The following is a 16,775-nucleotide window of genomic DNA, read 5'->3' as shown; positions in this document are numbered from 1 at the left end:
CCTTCCTAAGAAAACTCTGTGATTCCACTTTTGTCTCTCTACAATCCATTTTGCAGGTAGCAGCAGACTACTCTTTAAAAACTGTAAAGCAGAGCATGTTAGACTGTTGAGTAAAATTATTTCTTCTCGAAACAATTCTGAAAGTCTCAAAGTCCTACAAAGCTGCTCTAGGAAACTGGAAAGGTGTGAAAATAAATCTGGGTGGTTTATCAGCAACCTAACAAATTTAACCAGACTGTATTGTTACTCACCTTCAAAAAAGGGACTAGTAGATTCACCCTGTGTGGGCTGCAGAGGGCTCTGTGAACACGGGTACAACCATGTCCCAGCCGTGTTTCTATACCCACAGTGCTTGGATTGAGTTAATTAACAATTGCCTTTCTGTTTGTTTGTTTGTTTACTTGTAAATTAGTCAACCCCAGAAAGTTTGGGATGGATTATGTCTGAGTGAGCCTGGTCCTGTGCCATATACTGTGTAAGAAGAAGACATTTTCCTGATATTTTCCTCAAAGCTGGTCTCTAGAAGCCCTGATGCAGTAGAAGTTTTGGTACCTCCATTTGTTGATTCATTTCCCACAAGCCAATCCAGAAATATCTCAGAGTAACTCACTCCCTGCTTTAGCTGATCTGTATAGTTTCAGTGAGGGGGCTGCTATGTCTGTCCCATTATGTAATCTAATTCAGTAAAATACTTAAAAGTAAGGATAATTTTCCAGATTGAGATGAGTGGTAGGCATTTGTGGAAAACAGAAAAAGTGCTGGATTTAGAGTCAAGAGCTTTCCTTAGTTGATATTATCTTCGTTTTCTTAGCTGTAAAATGGGCATAATTTTGTCTTCTTCAAAGGGCTATTAAAAAGATTGCTGCTATATGAAATAATGTCTGTGGAAGTTCCTTGACCAAGTTATGACCAGTAAGAGCTTAAAAAATATTGGTTCTTTGTGGAAGGCCATAGCAAATTCAAAGAGAGCTGTGGGTAGAGGCTAGTAGATCCTGCAACTATACTATGATTTTTTTCCTCTTCTAAACATTATACCACCTTATTACCTGGATCAGGAAAGAGAATCCCAGACTTCAGCTTCTCAGAAAATTACCTTTTTATTTACTTAAATAGAAGCGACAGTCTTGGCAGTAACGAAAGAGGAGAGAAGAGGCAGAGGAGAGGTGGAAAGGGCTGTGGTGAAGATCCTCAATTGTGTTTGCTGGAGGATGGGTGGGTTATAAGCAGAGGCTGCCAGAAAGTCAGCCCTATTTTTCCTGATCACGAAGAGCTGCTTATTGCTTTTAAAAGGAGAACAGTGTCAGGAGACAGCTCTGTGCTTGTTATTCACTTCCTTTGGGACCTGCCATCATTTCTGTTTTTTTTTTTTTTTTTTCTTTGCATGTTGAAATAATATCCTTTCCTGCCTTCAGACCTCTCATAGATGGAATGAAATATTCACATATCAGTTGACTGATTAATTAATAAGCCAATAATTCAGTCTCTAACACTGTCTATCCTACCCCACTTCCCAGAGAGTGTCTAAACCTGAAGGGAAGAAAAGCAGCCCCAGAAGTCTGTGATCTGATATTCATATATAGACCACAATGTTATTACAAGCTGGTCTGACTCTATCTAACATGATAGGTCATGTTCTTCTCTTTTTGGACAAAAGCAATTTCACAGAATACAACCTCAGTCAAAGAGTTTCTGAGACCATGATAAAATGAGACAAAACAAGGCTACTTCAGAATTTTGTCTAAGCACAGACAAAAACATGGTGTCACCCACAAAATACCAAACACCCCCTCTCTTTGCTAAAATGAGCAGCTGCTACTATTTTTTTCAACCGTTTTTTTACTTTATTCTCCTTCTAGAGTGCCCTCTCTATAGATAAAATGTGTTGAGGTACCCAGTCATAGAACTGCCCCTGCTTTCTGACAACATCAAATCTTGATTGAAACCCTGCTTCCTTAGACCCTCCCCCAAATCACCCAACCAAAGCCTAAATCCTATAATAGTTTCTTTCTAACACTGTCTTACTGAGATATCCCATGGATCCCCCACAGTATGTGCTCTCCCTTGTTATAAAGAGTAATAAGCCCAAGTTTTTCATTTACAAGTGTTCCTGTGGCCTTTGGCTACAGGGCATAAACAAACCTGACACAGAATAAGGTTTCTGTGAAGCAGGAAGTCTCTCAATGAAACTTCATTTAGATGTCACCAGGAAGACAGACACATTTAGGGGACACTCTCCAGGATGTTCCTGGCTAAGGTCAGTCAGAGCAGGGTCATTCTGCAGCTGCTCTGCTCCTGGGAGGTGGGCTCCACGGTTACTCATCCTCAACAGAGGGGGCAGGCCCTTTATTTTTGCTGTGAAAGAAATAAGTTATTTTGTCTGAGTCATTCTGGATGCTACTACCCTTAATTTAGTAACATAAAAGTACCACATGATCTCTATTTAAAAAGTCTTGGGTTAAGGTCTAGGCAAATTCTTCTGTGCTGGCTGCATCAGTATACACTCCAATAAAATCTATATCCAGGAAGAATGGACCATTACTTTATCAGCCATGGTGAACCTGATAGAAGAGACCTCGTCAAGCAGAAGCTGGGACTTGGAACCCCGGATTCTTCCTTAATTAGAGAAGAAAAACTTGGAGAAAGGAATCTTGACCTGCTAAAAGGGACTCCCACAGGTAAATGTGAAGAAACTGTGCATCAGATTCTTCCACTCAATTATATCCTCATCCTCCCTGATATTCACCATCCAAGGCCAGTCATCCCACCACCTTTGCCCCACTGAGATACAGAGTGTTGGACTGGGACCAATCATAAGACCTCTTCCTCTAAAGGGCCATGCCAGGGCAGGGACACCCTCCCAGACCCGGACTATCCACTGCCAGGCTCCCTCTTGCCTCCCTGGTGGGCTCCTAGGAGGGGCAGATCTTCTAACATAACTCATCTCCTGTCTCTTCATCCTCCCTACTGTGGCAGAAGGTTTTGTTTAAAAACTGATTAGTTAAGCTCACTTCCCTGTTTCGACACCATTCGTATTTCTGTCTATTGCATAAAGTTCAAAAGTCAAAGCCTGGTGAGTAAGGTACTCTATAGTGCAGCCTCATTAACTTTCCTGTCCCACTTCCCAAAGTCTCTTGCAGATGTCTCCATGTCTTGGTAACACCAAACCACTCAGGTACACAGTGGGAGCTCCAAAAATGTACATTGAAGGAGTAATTTAACTCTTAAAAATATAAAAGAACACTCAGTATGAGTTAAGTGGGAATGTGAAGCCCTGTGGAGAAAGTGACCTGGAAAAGCAGGTTTGGTGGGTAGGTAAGTTAGTGTTCAGGAGTATTTGTACTACTATTTTTATCTTTTCTGTCCTTTTTATACCACGTCACCATCTCTGGGATTGATCTGAGAATATGTTTTATTTTTTAAACAGTTTTATGGAAGTATAATTGACATATAGTAAGCAGTATACATTTAAAATGTGTAATCTGATACATTTTGACATATGGATACATCTGTGAAACCATCATCATAAGATAGTGAACATAATCATCAGCCCCAAAAATATGCTTGTTCTTTGTAATTGCTGCCTCCTACCCCTTCCTGACCCCCTCTTTCATTAACTGAGCATGATTATTTTGAGATTTGTCCATGTTACTTCATGTATCAATAGTCCATTCCTTTTTATTGTTGAGTAATATTCCATCGTATGGATATACAAAACTTTGTTTTCCATTCACCTGTTTGTGGACATTTGGGTTGTTCCAGTTTTTAGCTATTATAAACAAATCTGTTAGGAACATTTGTGTACAAGTTTATGTATGGCATACACATTTTTTTCTTGGGTAATACTGGTGTTGAATGGCTATATCATATGGTAGGCAGATATTTAATTTTTTAGAAAACTGCCAAACCATTTTCCAAAGTGCTTGGAGAATTTTACACTCCCAATAGTAGTAGATGAGAGTTCTGATTCCTTTATATACTCACCAACACTTGGTATGGTCAGTTTTTAAATTTTAGTCATTCTGGTATGTCTGGTGGTGTTTCATTGAGGTATTAATTTGTATTTTCTTGATGACTAATGATGTTGAGTGTGGTTTCATTTGCTTACTTGTCTTCTGATGAAATGTCCATTCAAATCTTTTGCCTATTTTTTATTGGGTTGTTTGTTTTCTTAATATTGAGTTTTGAGTGGTTTTTATATATTCTGGATGCAAGTTCTTCATTAGGTATGTGCTTTGTGAATAATTTCTCCCAGTCTGTGGCTTGTCTTTTCATTCTGTTAGTGTCTTTCAAAGAGTGGGTACTTTTTAATTTTAGTGGAGTCCAATTTTTAAATTCGATCTTCTATGGACCATGCTTTTAGTGAGGCATATAAGAAATCTTTTCCTAAACCAAGATCTGAAGAATTTTCTTCTGTGTTTTCTTCTATAAGTTTTATAGTTTTAGAGTTTACGTTTAGGTCCCATTTGAGTTAATTTTTGTATATTTTGTGAGGTGTATTGAATTTCAGTTTTTTTTTTTTTTTTGGCATATGGATATCTAATTATTCTAGCACCATTTATTAAGAAGACTATCTTTTGTCCATTGAGTTGTCATTGCACTTTTGTTGAAATCCTTTTTCCATGTATGTATGGGTTTATTTCTGGGCTCTGTATACTATTTGTCTGACTATATCCCAGTGCCACAGTTTTGATTATTGCAGATTTTAAATAAGTCTTGAAATAAGATAGTGTTAGTCCTCCAATTTTGTTTTATTTATTCTAAGTCCTTTGCATTTCCATATGCATTTTAAAATTAGCTTGCTAATTTCAACAAAAACACCTGCTTGGGATTTTGATTCGGGTTGTGTTGAATCTATAGATCATCTTAGGAAGACTTGAAATGTAAACAATATTGAGTTTTCCAACCCATAAACCAGTTATATCTTTACATTTATTTACCTTTATTTTGGTCTTCTTTAATTTCTCTCAGCTATGTTTTGTAGATTTTATTGTATAAGACTTTCACATCTTTTGTCAGATTTATCCCCAAGTATTACTTATTTTTTGATGCTATTGTAAATGGCATTAATTTTTAAAAGTTAAATTCCTGATTATTGCAATTATATAGAAATACCATTGATTTTTATATATGGAGATTGTATCTTATTCATTAGTTCTAATAGCCCATTTTTAAAATTCTGTTGGATTTTCTACATAGATGATTGTGTCATAGATGACATGGTCATTTAAAAACAGTTTCTCTTTTTTTATTCAATCTGGATGCCATTTATTTCTTTCCTTTGCCTGATTGCATTTTTCTAGAACCTTCAGTCTGATGTTGAATAGAAGTTGCGAGAACAGATACTCTTGTCTCATTTCTGATTCATTCAGTCTTACTTTATTCGGTATGGTGTTATTGTAGGATTTTGAAGATACCCTTTACAGACTGATGAAGTTCATGTCTACTTCCAGTTTACTAAGACCTTTTATCAGGAGTGGATAATCATTTTAGTATGTGCAGATACATTATACCTGCATTTGCTTGGGACTTATTTCCCCTAGATCTGCACACAGTTTGTTTCCTCACTTTGAAATATCACCTCCACAGAAAGGCTTCTTGCCATCCTATCTAAATTATCCCGTATCCTATCCCAATTTTTCCTATATTCATACTCTCCTTTATTCTTTTTACTCAATTTATGATTCCTGGAATTATAAACTTATGTGTTTACCTTCTTATTATCTGCCTTCTTCATTAGAATGCAATGAAGAATGGAGGTAAGGACTTTGTCTTGTACACTGATGCAATCTCAGTACACATCACATAGGTCAATAAATGTTTATTGCATGAATGAATTAATTAGAACAATACCAGGCAACAATAACCAATTTATTTTTTACCAAATAGTCAGGTCAAAGAATCTGGAGCTGTCATCAAATTCCTCTACATCTCTCTTGGTTTCAGTATCTTGGAATCACTATGGCTTTTTTTTCTCTCTTTTGCCTCTCTCTTTTACCTCTTCTGGGCTGTGTGTTCAACTTAACCTTCCTTCATTTGAAACTAGCGCAAAAGTATAATGCCATTGCAAACTAATCTTATTTTTAAATGAAACCTTATTTTTAGGTATCTTAACTATACTGCACAGATAGGAATAGGAAAGAAGGAAGTATTTGATAAATGAAGGACTTGAAAGTCAAGTTAGGAAAAGAAACTTCTGCTGCTGTCACTAGTGTTTGAGTCACCGATTATTATTTTCCATTTCCAAGCTAAGAGTAGGAAATGATATGCAAATTTTCTCTGCTTCTATCATCTATTTATTAAAAGAAAGAGACTCAGAAAAACTGGTCCATAGACTAGTGGTGATCTAGGTGCACTAGAATCACCTGGGTAGCATTAAAATAAAGATTTACAAAGTCCACTTCAAAGATTCTGATTAAAGAGAATTGGAGAAAGGCCCAGTAATCTATTCTTTTAAGAAGATTCCCCAAGTAAGTATCAAACAAGACAGATTTGGGAACAAGTGCTTTAGTTCATTGTTAGAAGCATGGGTGTCAATTAAATATAAATTTTGGCTCAGTTATGATTTACTGATTGCTGCTAATTTTCTTTTTATCTGAGCTAAAATGGTTTGAATTCTCTAGTTTTCTGCTAGGAGTGGGGCAGATATCATCAGGCCAGAAAAACCAAGTGTAAGAATTGGATGTACACTTATGAGAAGTCAAAAAGAACATGAGGTCAGGGACCAGGAAAGTGATCACAGAACAAAGGGGAAGAAGTTATTGGAGAGGTCAGGGTTTAAAATCCAGATATCTAGGTTATTTAATTCAAGTTTATGTATCAAGTCCTAATTTGAAGGCAAGGTCTGGTTTACTTGAAATACTCTTATTCATTAAATGATTAGGCAGAAATTGACGAATCTGAATGTGAATATATAGGTGAAAATGAACATTTTTGTAAAAAAATAAAACTAGGAGTATATATGGGAAAAAAGAGAAATATCGTAATCTTGGTCCACTTGTGAGCTCTCATTCACCTTAACTAATTTTTGTGCACATCTGAATTTTTCTTAGGGCAGCGTTCATGTCCTTGTTCCAGAGACTGTAGATCAGAGGGTTTAGAAGTGGAGTCACTGATGAGTAGAACAGGGTCACTATCTTCTGTGTCCCGGCTGGGTATCCAGAGCTTGGACTGACATACATCACCATGATTGTTCCATAGGACAAAGACACTACACCCAGGTGGGACCCACAGGTGGAGAAGGCCTTACGTCTGCCAGCTGCTGAGGGAACCCGTAACACTGCTCTGAGGACTAGTGTGTAGGATCCAAGGATTAAGGAGGAGGTGATGAAGATAATAAGAGAGCTCAATATAGAGCAGGAAAGCTCAATTCCAGGGGCAGGAATGCAGGACAAGGCCAGAAGGGGACCAGGGTCACAGACAAAATGGTCAATGGTATTGGGACCACAAAAGGGGAGTTGTGCTATAAAATAGATAGGAAGTGGATAGCATCGGAAGGCTATTACCCAGCAGAGGGCCACTAAGTTCATGCAAAGATGATTGGTCATGATGATAGAATAGTGGAGAGGCTGGTAGATGGCCAGGTACCAATCAAATGCCATGGGTGGCCCAGTAAGAGGGTCTCAGTGATGCCCATGGAGAAGAAAAAGTAGAACTGGAGAAAGCAGGCAGTGAAAGAGATTGTTTTTGTCTCAGACAGGAAGTTCTCTAACATGATGGGTACAATGGTGTTGATGTAACAAATCTCCAGGAATGAGAAGTTGGCCAGCAGAATGTACATGGGGGTGTGGAGCCTGTGATCCAGCTTCACTGCACAGGTGATGGCTCCATTCCCCGTCAGTGTCAGGATGTACATCACAGAGAACAGCATGAAGAGGAGGACCTGAACCTCACGGGAACAGGGGAAGCTCAGGAATATGAATTCAGTCACTGTGTTGACTCTGGACATGTTCATGTCTTCCTAAGTGATGAAAGGAAAAAGTGACAGTGACACAGATGATCTTATTCTCCAATCCTCATGGGCACTTCCTTTGTAGAGTCCTAAATGCTCATTCACTTCTGAGATTCTGTTATTCTAATAAATAAGTAATAATCCAACTGCACTGCTGAAGACTGTCATACTTTGAGAGTACTTGATATAATTATACCCTCTGAATCCTTGGAGTCTCCCTCATTCCTCTTTGGAATTTTCTCACAATAAAAGATATTATGGAATAAGCAGGTTGGAGAAGGTTAATGACAGTACTCAGACATGTGTGTAAGGAAGTATGAAAGTCATCGACTGGTATCTGTAGAAAAATATGAAAAAAAAAACTAATTTCATGTAATTGTATCTTTGGAATCAGACACAAATGCTATGAATCAGAGAAGTAGAAGGAGACAGAAAGATAACGAATACTACAATGAAATCTTCACACATTTCACTTTTATTCTGGAAAAATGTTGGATTTACAATGTTATTACTCTTTTTTTTTGTACCAATAACTATGGTCCATGGTTTAGCATAGGGGGCACTGTGTTTTGCAGTTCCATGGATTTTTAGAAAATCTTTTATTCTAGTACCATTTACACAACCTAACATTTCCCTTTCAATGACATTTGGATATATAAATATCATGCTGTTACTTATGTTCAGATATTGTGCTACCATCACCACCATCCATTATCAAACATGTTTTAGTAATATTGTTAACCTTAAGGGGGCCTTGTAACCAGGCAAAAAATGTCAAATGTGCCCTCCTTTCTTCCATGGTCATCAGCTCTTGATAGTGTAGGAAAGTTTTTACGCCTAAACATGTACACAATATTCCCATTTTTTACCAGTCAGATTAAAATACCTCTTTTAAACCTTGGACTAAATTATAACTCTCCCAGTAGGTAGAAATAATGAGCAATGGACCTGGTATATTCTTTTAGGATTGTTGAAATTTTTGCCTATGATGTCAGGATTTCCAGAAAGGCTCCCACTGTTCTGGTTTATGGATGAATGCAGAGGATCACAAATGTCAGCAATTCCCACCAGTGACCTCTGGGGACCAAAGACAAGATGAGAGTCACAAACTCTCTCTCCCTATTAGGAGCCCCCTCCTACTTCCCTATTGCCTGTGTTCCTCCCACACCTTTATAGGTGTGGAAGGTTGAAGTTGATTGGGGAGGTAGAGGGAGGACTAGGAAGTTATTGTAATTTTGGAACGTATAAAATTTTCATGAAAATATTCTTCCCTGGGACATTGTTATACATTGTGAGAGGGGCAGGGCAAGGCCAACAAAATCTCCCAAGATTCTGTACTCAGTTTGGTCTCTATTTTCTGGATGCCTCAGTTAGTGAGGGGTAGTCATTATTTGTACCTTAATGACCCAGAGTGACATGATTAGGTGACAATATTTATTCAGGAACATGTAAGTCCAGAATATAGCGTTAGACACTTTTATGTTTGAAATATGCTAGATAAGAATATTTATTAATGTTATTCATTATAAAATGTGTTGCTTTGCAGATCGCATAATGGCATTACTTTCAGGATGATCTTAACCGCTGCAGCTAGAGACACAATGATAAGGCAGAGATTCAGAAATCTTTACCTCACACCTCACTGTAAAACTCCTCTTAAGTCTATGAGTAGATTGTCTCTGGGGCAGCAAAGCTCTGGGTGTTTTCTCTGTAGCAGGAATTCAGTGTACTCCAGCAATCAAAGAAACCATGAGAAAAGAATAAAAAAAGCAAGAAGAAATATTTGGGACAAATGCATGTGACAATTACAATGGTTTTGCAAACCAAGTGGGAACGAACTCACCAATCTGGCAAATTCAGACATCTCGAAGCTGTCCCTTCTCTCAGCACTGGATCATCTGCTCTGCACCAGAGAAAACAGGGCTGAAAATGGAGAGAGGTGAAGTTTTTCAGCCCTGCTCCTCAAAGCCCCTTACCCAGTCCTTTCCAGATGTCAGTTTGCCAATGTCTCTGTTCCGGTGAAGTGCTGGTTGTGACTCGGTATAAACTTCTGCTTAATTAAGATAGCCTTTAAGTGATACTGGAGGCTTTTCTGTATCCTCATCTCTCTCACTGAAGTTTCCCTGGCTTTCTTCATTGCAAAGCTGGATTTCCTTTTAAATTCATTGATGTGAATTGAGGTGCTGTTGTTTTTACAGCCAGACAATAGAATGCAGAGCTCAAAGACATGCCTGAGAGATGTCCTCTCCTTACATCTCTTTTGAACCCATCTCTTCATAGAACTGACAAGTCTAATTTGTAATCTTCTGTTTCTGCTGCAGCAAAGGCAGGCAGGATGGAGGGGGTGGCATCCTCGGCAGCCACCAGCCAGAGATGGGCTTACGTTGCTGGGTACACAGTATTGGTCTGGAGAGAAATGAGCATATTTGCTACATGACAAAGACGTATCTATCTTGTTCTGAAACTTATGTCTTATTCATTTGAAGGGATATAGCCTCCTGTGAGTTCAAAAATTGCGACATTATAAGGGAAGATTGCCAGTTGTATCCCAAATGTTTCCTTTCCTTAGGAGCCCGCTAATTGGCTCTTGGGACCCAGGTTGTCCCAGGATGATCACATCATCTCATGCTATTCTTAGAGCAGATTGTAATTTTGGTTCTGTTAAAAGCTTACTTTTATGATGTTGTAAACACTACAACAACACCAGTTTAGCTGGATGAGTAGATTTTTGTTATTCTTCCTAATCTCTCACATTCAATTGTATTCATGTTTTGAGTCTATCTGCAAATTTTGGACTTTCGTATCTGTCAGTTTTAGAGCTATGACACTAGAGTTCTCATTCTCTTTTCTCTTGACTCACTCAATGGTTTGGTAAGGCTACTTTCTTTTCTTTTCCTCCCTCCCTCACACACCTAACCCCTCTCTCCTTCTTTCCTTCTGTAACAGTGATTTTTCAAATATAATCTTAAAACTGTAAGCAAGCAGGAAATTGTAAAGTAGCTTTAAAATGTGACCTTTAAAATAGCTTTTAAATGGAACTTTAAAATGGTGAGTAGGCAGGGGGTGAGAACACTTGGTCTTACAAAGCAGCAAAATATAAATACAAAGGGTGCAGCAATATGTAAATATAAAGTCTGCATCCAGATTTGAATAAGCTTTCTTCTATGGTCTCCAGAATGCCAAGGAATTAATAAAGCCTTTTCGTATGTCTCCCTAGACACACACGGAGGCACCTAATTCCTGAAGGAAGTAGGAAATTTCCAAACCTCTGTTATGGGTTAACTAAAATGATTCTCTCTCTTTGTCTCTGATGGGTATAAAAGCCAACTGAAAAGTCACTTCGGAGAGGCTGATTTGAAAAATCTTTCCCTGATACCCCCGCTGCTGGAAATAAACCCTCTTTTCCTCCTCAGCCTTTTTTGGTGTGACTTCTCTTGGCCACGCTGGGCGGCAAACGCAGATTTGGGAGGTGTCCCTTCTACAGTTCCTTCCTTTTTGTAAAAGTTTTTTTTCTCCAAAATATCGGCCTTATTCCCTAATAGTTGTGATATTCAAAATTCCGCTGTTATAATTTCTTTGGGTTAAGATTAATAATAGTGAAACACCTTCAATTCATTGAGTACTTACTATGTGCTTTACATGTATTATCTCATTCCATCCACACAACAATACTATGACATCAGTGTTAACTCCATTTTACAGATGAAAAAACTGATGCTCAAGAGGTGAAATAATTGTTCAAGATTTTGTGAATTAAAAGGCAAAAGTTCTTGGAATGAATAAAAAATCCCATGCCATTTTCTGAGATTCTGTTTTAGGAAGTTTGGGATGACACACAGCATCTGTATTTTTGTAATTCTTCAGGTGCCATTTAGGATTAGGTAAACTCTCAAAATGCAGACATACAGTAATAGCTTGGGGAGAAAGTAAAGAGAATTGTATGACACCAGTGATAAGGCCACCTGGAGGAGAAGTTCCGGGAAAAGGAAATTTACCAGGTACCAAATAACAACTTGCCATACCTCACAATCGTACTTGAAATGGTACTGGATATAAGGCCTAGGTTATCTTCTGGCCCTTCAGAGGGCTTGTGGGGGGCCTACTCCGTCTAACTCCCAGCATTTGTTCTTTTATGAAGACTTACTTCCTTCACTGGTTCCTGATACTCTTTACAGAGTAAAAGTGGCTGGGACCAAAGATAAGGAGGGAGAGTTAGAACAGCTCTGGCCGCTTATCTCAACTTACTCTTCAGGGTCCCAGTGGACTAATGTAAATGATCGCTTTTACTAGAAGATCTTGGATACATGTGGCCACTTGTATTCTTACTCATTTTTAGTTGCTCAGCCTTTCTTTTCTGCCTGTTAATTCCAAGTGCTCTAAATTTATTTTCAGCCAATATTACTGTGGGTAATTTTATGGGCTGCTCTCCTTGTGTGGATGTCTGCAGATGTTCTATTTTTCTTTATCGTTCTAACTGAACTGCCACTTCCTTTGTATTACTTTCTATATATCATCTTTCCATGCCAAATTAGCTATGAGTTTTATGCTATAACATTGTGCCCACAATTCTACTATAACACTCAAGTACTTTAGAACTCATGTCATTGTTTTCTACGGGTAAAAAGTTTAGGGTGGGGCTTCCAGAATGGCAGCATACAGATCTCCAAAAATCTGCTCCTCTGTTAAAGCAACACAAACACTGGCAAAAGTGTTCAAAATAAACCTTACCAGAACTCTAGAAATTAACCAAAAGCTTGCAGCAATCCAAGGGGCATTTATTCAATAAAATGGCTGAATCTCTGTAAGAAATGTAAATTTGTCGTGTTTTATCTTGCTCTGTTCCAGCCTCTTCTCCCTTCCTAGAACACATAGAAAGGATGAGGAGTTTATGTGGAACCATTAGCACTGAAAAGGAGGACATGGAATATGACACACAGGACAAGATAAAGGAGGAGGAGGAATTGGTATTATCTATGTTCGGAGAACTCAGAGTCTTCCATTGGCAAGAATGAGGGATTTTTAGGGGGCAGGATTGAGGGAGCATATGCCAGTGTTAGCGAAAAACATGTCAGTTTGCTCAAATGTAGAGATAAAGGTAACCAGAGTAAAGGAAGTCAAGGAATTATGAAGACAGGCATTGGGCGGATCATTTATTAAGATTGTGAAATCTCCCCAATATTTTTTTATTGATTACAGGTAGGTCAAATCACACAATATGTGAGGAGAGGTCAATGGGATTTAAAGTCTTTTTTTTTCCTTCAGAGTCTGCCTCCTTCATGGCCACTTGCCAGTTTCTTAAGTCTTCAAGGACAGGTGGCTCAAAGTCTGAACTTATCTACAATTCACTAACATCACAGACCATTTTTAGGAACTTCCTAGAACTTTGCTCAAGGCATCCTTCATCTCTTTATTCCAGAGGCTGTAGATCATGGGGTTGAAAAAAGGGGTCAAAACAGAGCTGAACAAAGTAGTGAACTTCTGCATGCCCTCTGCTTGTCCTGATCCAGGACTCACATATTTCAACATGACAGAGCCGTAGAATAGAAACACCACAGCCAAGTGTGAGGAGCAGGTGGAGAAGGCCTTCTTCTGGCCAGCAGCTGATGGCAATTGCATCACAGCCCTCAAAACCAGAGTATATGAACCAATGATGTAGAAAACGGTGGCAAAGATGAGGAGGGAGCTCATGGTGCCACATATGAGAACAGTACCTGGGATTGGGACACAGGCTGAAGCCAGGGCTAGCAGGGGACCCAGGTCACACAGAAAGTCATCAGTCACATTAGGGCCACAAAATGGCAGCCGGGTAACAAGTGTCACTGGGAACAGAAACCAGAGGAAACCATACACCCAGCAAAAGATGATGAGGCTGCTGCAGAACTTAGTAGTCATGATGGTGGCGTATTGCAGGGGGCGACAGATTGCATCACTGGCCTAAATGATTTAAAAGGTTCTATTAAAGTTTACTGAGGCCTACTGTATTCTTGCCTACTTTTTAATATAATAGATGTTTTGGAACATACATTTATATGCCCATAGGGTGAAACTTCTTAAAATAAGAATATTATTTTCAATAAATTAATAGGGATTTCAGGAGTCAATATGAAACTGTACTATAATGTGTAAGTTAAATCTATAATCTCTACATTTCTGCTTGAAGGTTGTTAATTTAAATATGAAAGATGTGATTTTTTCTTTTGTTTTTCAAATTGGCAAAGATGAAACATTGCAGTAACTGTTGGTGAAGGTTGCAGCACAATGACACACAGAAAAACTTGTATATATGTATTTTTTTCTGTGGCAGACAATTTAGCAATATTCAGATACTTTAAAATGTTTACATTCATTAAAAAGATTAGAGTAATGGGAAAAATAATAATAAGGATATTCATCAGAGCAGTGCATAAGAATTTCCTGAGGTTCATGTGAAAATGCAGATTCTGATTCAAAAGGAATGGAATAGAGCCTGAGATTCTAAATTTTTAAAAAGCAACCAGATAATGTTGATTCCTTGAGTGGCAGACTTACACAGTTCTTTATACTTTATAGAGTTCTTTTTATAACAAGAGTTTATATAATGCTTTACAAACATTTCTATAGAAAAAGAAAATACATACAAAAGAATAGAAGAAAATCTTAGAAATGAAACAAAATTAATAGTAGTTAGATTATGGATTATATGATTTTCTTCTTTAAGTCTATACTTCTCAAAATCTCTATGAGCAACATATGTTACTTTTATAACCTGAAAAAAAAATCATTGTAAAATATTATTTCTAAAGTCTACCCTCCCTAGGCACTTTTTTTGTGACTTTTGCTACTCTTGCACTTCTTTCAGTAAGAATATTCCAGGGTGGCAGGAGGCTCCCTGTTTGTGCCATGTTTGACTTACCTTGTGGGATCTCATCTTCACTTCATTTGCTAATTGGGTTTAAAGTCAAAAAAGTCAGCTTCTGTGCCAGGGTTGTGAGGAAAGGGAAAATTCCCGGAGGGCATCCTGAAGGCTGTAGTTTACTTTTGGTGACCTGTACCGTTTCATAAACCCAGGGCTGGGATTAGAAGTGAAGTTTAAAAAATTGAATGTACTGTTGTGAGGAAAGATAACCATGAGATTCTGGAGAGAATTTGCATTGTTACTCCTCTCTTATTTGGAAGGAGTTTTAGCTTATCCCCAGTCTAGTTTTCTTCCTTAAAAGAAACCAAAAGGAAAATAACATTCATTTGAATTTTGGATTTTACTTTTCTTCAGAAAATTTTATTTTAAGGATAATGCTGTAATTTGTAATAAAGTTCATAAAAGTTGTGGCAATAGTAAAAATGATTAAGTGAAAACAATATGTCTTTATCTTATAATTTTTCTTTTGTCTTTCAAACTGACAAAATTTGAAACTGAGTCTTTTTTCAGCCAGAGACTGTAAGATGGAAAGGTACTTTTTCAAACTCATCTTGCCAAATGCAAAATGGAACACATGTTTTTCTCTGTCCCACGTTTATGAAATACGGGTATTTGCCCTTTGTTGAAGGAGTTGATTCCAGTACTGACTGGGAGAGGGGAACAGTGATGGCAGATGGGCTTTTCTCCTGCTCTTTATGTCCCCTGGATCTCAGAATTCTGTCCCTGGTGCTTTCACTTCGAGCGCATTTGGGGAAATGTTTTTCTTTTTCTTTTTGCATGACAGTTAAAGGCTTTTCTTTGGATGCCATACTGCCCACCCCCTTCCTTCCCCACCCATGCAGTGACATGAATGAAAGCTTGTATTTTCCTCTTGTCCCCAGTGAAATTATCTCTAGGACAGAGCCAGCTTCCCTAAAGAGGACATTTGCTGAGACTCACTCAGCTCCAGGGCGCTAACCCCAAGGACCTCTCCTTCCATGAGTTCATTTTAAACATCTATTACTCCTTTTCTCACTGGAGCCAGGATTCCACTCTGTTGACACACTGTCCATTTGTCCTGCAAATCTGAGCCTCTTTTTCTGATTAATGGAAAACTTATTTTGTGTCCTTATTTTAAAATTTATTATATTGATCCACAGGTCTATTCGTTCTTGTAGGGACATTTGACTTTGCCATCAAATGTTAAAGTTAGTATTTATTGAAAGTTTATTATATGCTGGGCACTGAAATGTGTAATTTTTATGAATAATCTTATTTCATTCCATAATAACCCAGTAAAGTAAATATTATTATTTTTATTTTACAGGTGATGTCATTGAAGTTTAAAGTAATTAATTACTTAAATTGTTCAAGGTCTGCCATCTAATAAATGGTAATCTGAATTCAGATCTCTCTGAGAGCAGAGTCTGAGTTCTTAAATTTGAAAATACTTACCCTGCATCTTGACTTTGCAGGGAAGGAGAACTATGATGTCATCTCATGCTTGACACTCTGACAAATTTTTGCATGTAAGTTATTTTGTTCAATCCTTGAAACACCCTGTGTGCCAGGTATCACTGTTGTAATGAAAAATTATCAGTTTTTTTGTTGTTAATCAAAATAATAAATGTTCATTGCAAAAATCTGGAAGTTTCAGAAAAGTTAAGGGATACCAGAAAATTACTGACAATTTTACCAAGTAGACATAAATTCAGGTAAAAACTTGGCATATTTATTGTTGTCTTTTGGTTCTAATCATTTTTCTTTATATATTGAGATCACACAGCATTTATAATTTATTATCCTGCTTACATAGGGGTTTTTTTCCCATGAAATTAAATCTCTTCATAATTATTTTTGAAGCTGCATAATAGTGAATTTTATTTTTTTTTTCATTCTCCTTATGTGTTTAGGCTAATTTCAATTCTTAAAATAATGCAACAGAAATCTTTG

General features: G+C 37.7%; 2 protein-coding genes across 2 annotated transcripts; both read right to left on the bottom strand.

The window, feature by feature from the left end:
- Positions 1 to 7,013: 7,013 nt before the first annotated feature.
- Positions 7,014 to 7,951, bottom strand: LOC119532220 (olfactory receptor 11H6-like). The gene is given in 2 exon segments (XM_037834419.1): positions 7,014 to 7,604; positions 7,607 to 7,951. Coding segments are annotated over 2 exon segments (936 nt in total).
- A 5,361-nt stretch (positions 7,952 to 13,312) lies between these two features.
- LOC119532926 (olfactory receptor 11H12-like) lies at positions 13,313 to 14,855 on the bottom strand. The gene is made up of 2 exons (XM_037835159.1): positions 14,841 to 14,855; positions 13,313 to 13,882 (listed from the first exon to the last, which is right to left on the bottom strand). The coding sequence occupies exons 1-2, from the start codon at positions 14,853 to 14,855 to the stop codon at positions 13,313 to 13,315; spliced, it is 585 nt and encodes a 194-aa protein (XP_037691087.1).
- Positions 14,856 to 16,775: the final 1,920 nt, after the last annotated feature.

Source organism: Choloepus didactylus, chromosome 4, assembly GCF_015220235.1.
Source record: "Choloepus didactylus isolate mChoDid1 chromosome 4, mChoDid1.pri, whole genome shotgun sequence".
Taxonomy (NCBI): Eukaryota; Metazoa; Chordata; class Mammalia; order Pilosa; family Megalonychidae; genus Choloepus; species Choloepus didactylus.
The sequence above is the reverse complement of the archived record's forward strand: the minus strand, read 5'-3'. Positions and strand labels throughout refer to the sequence as shown.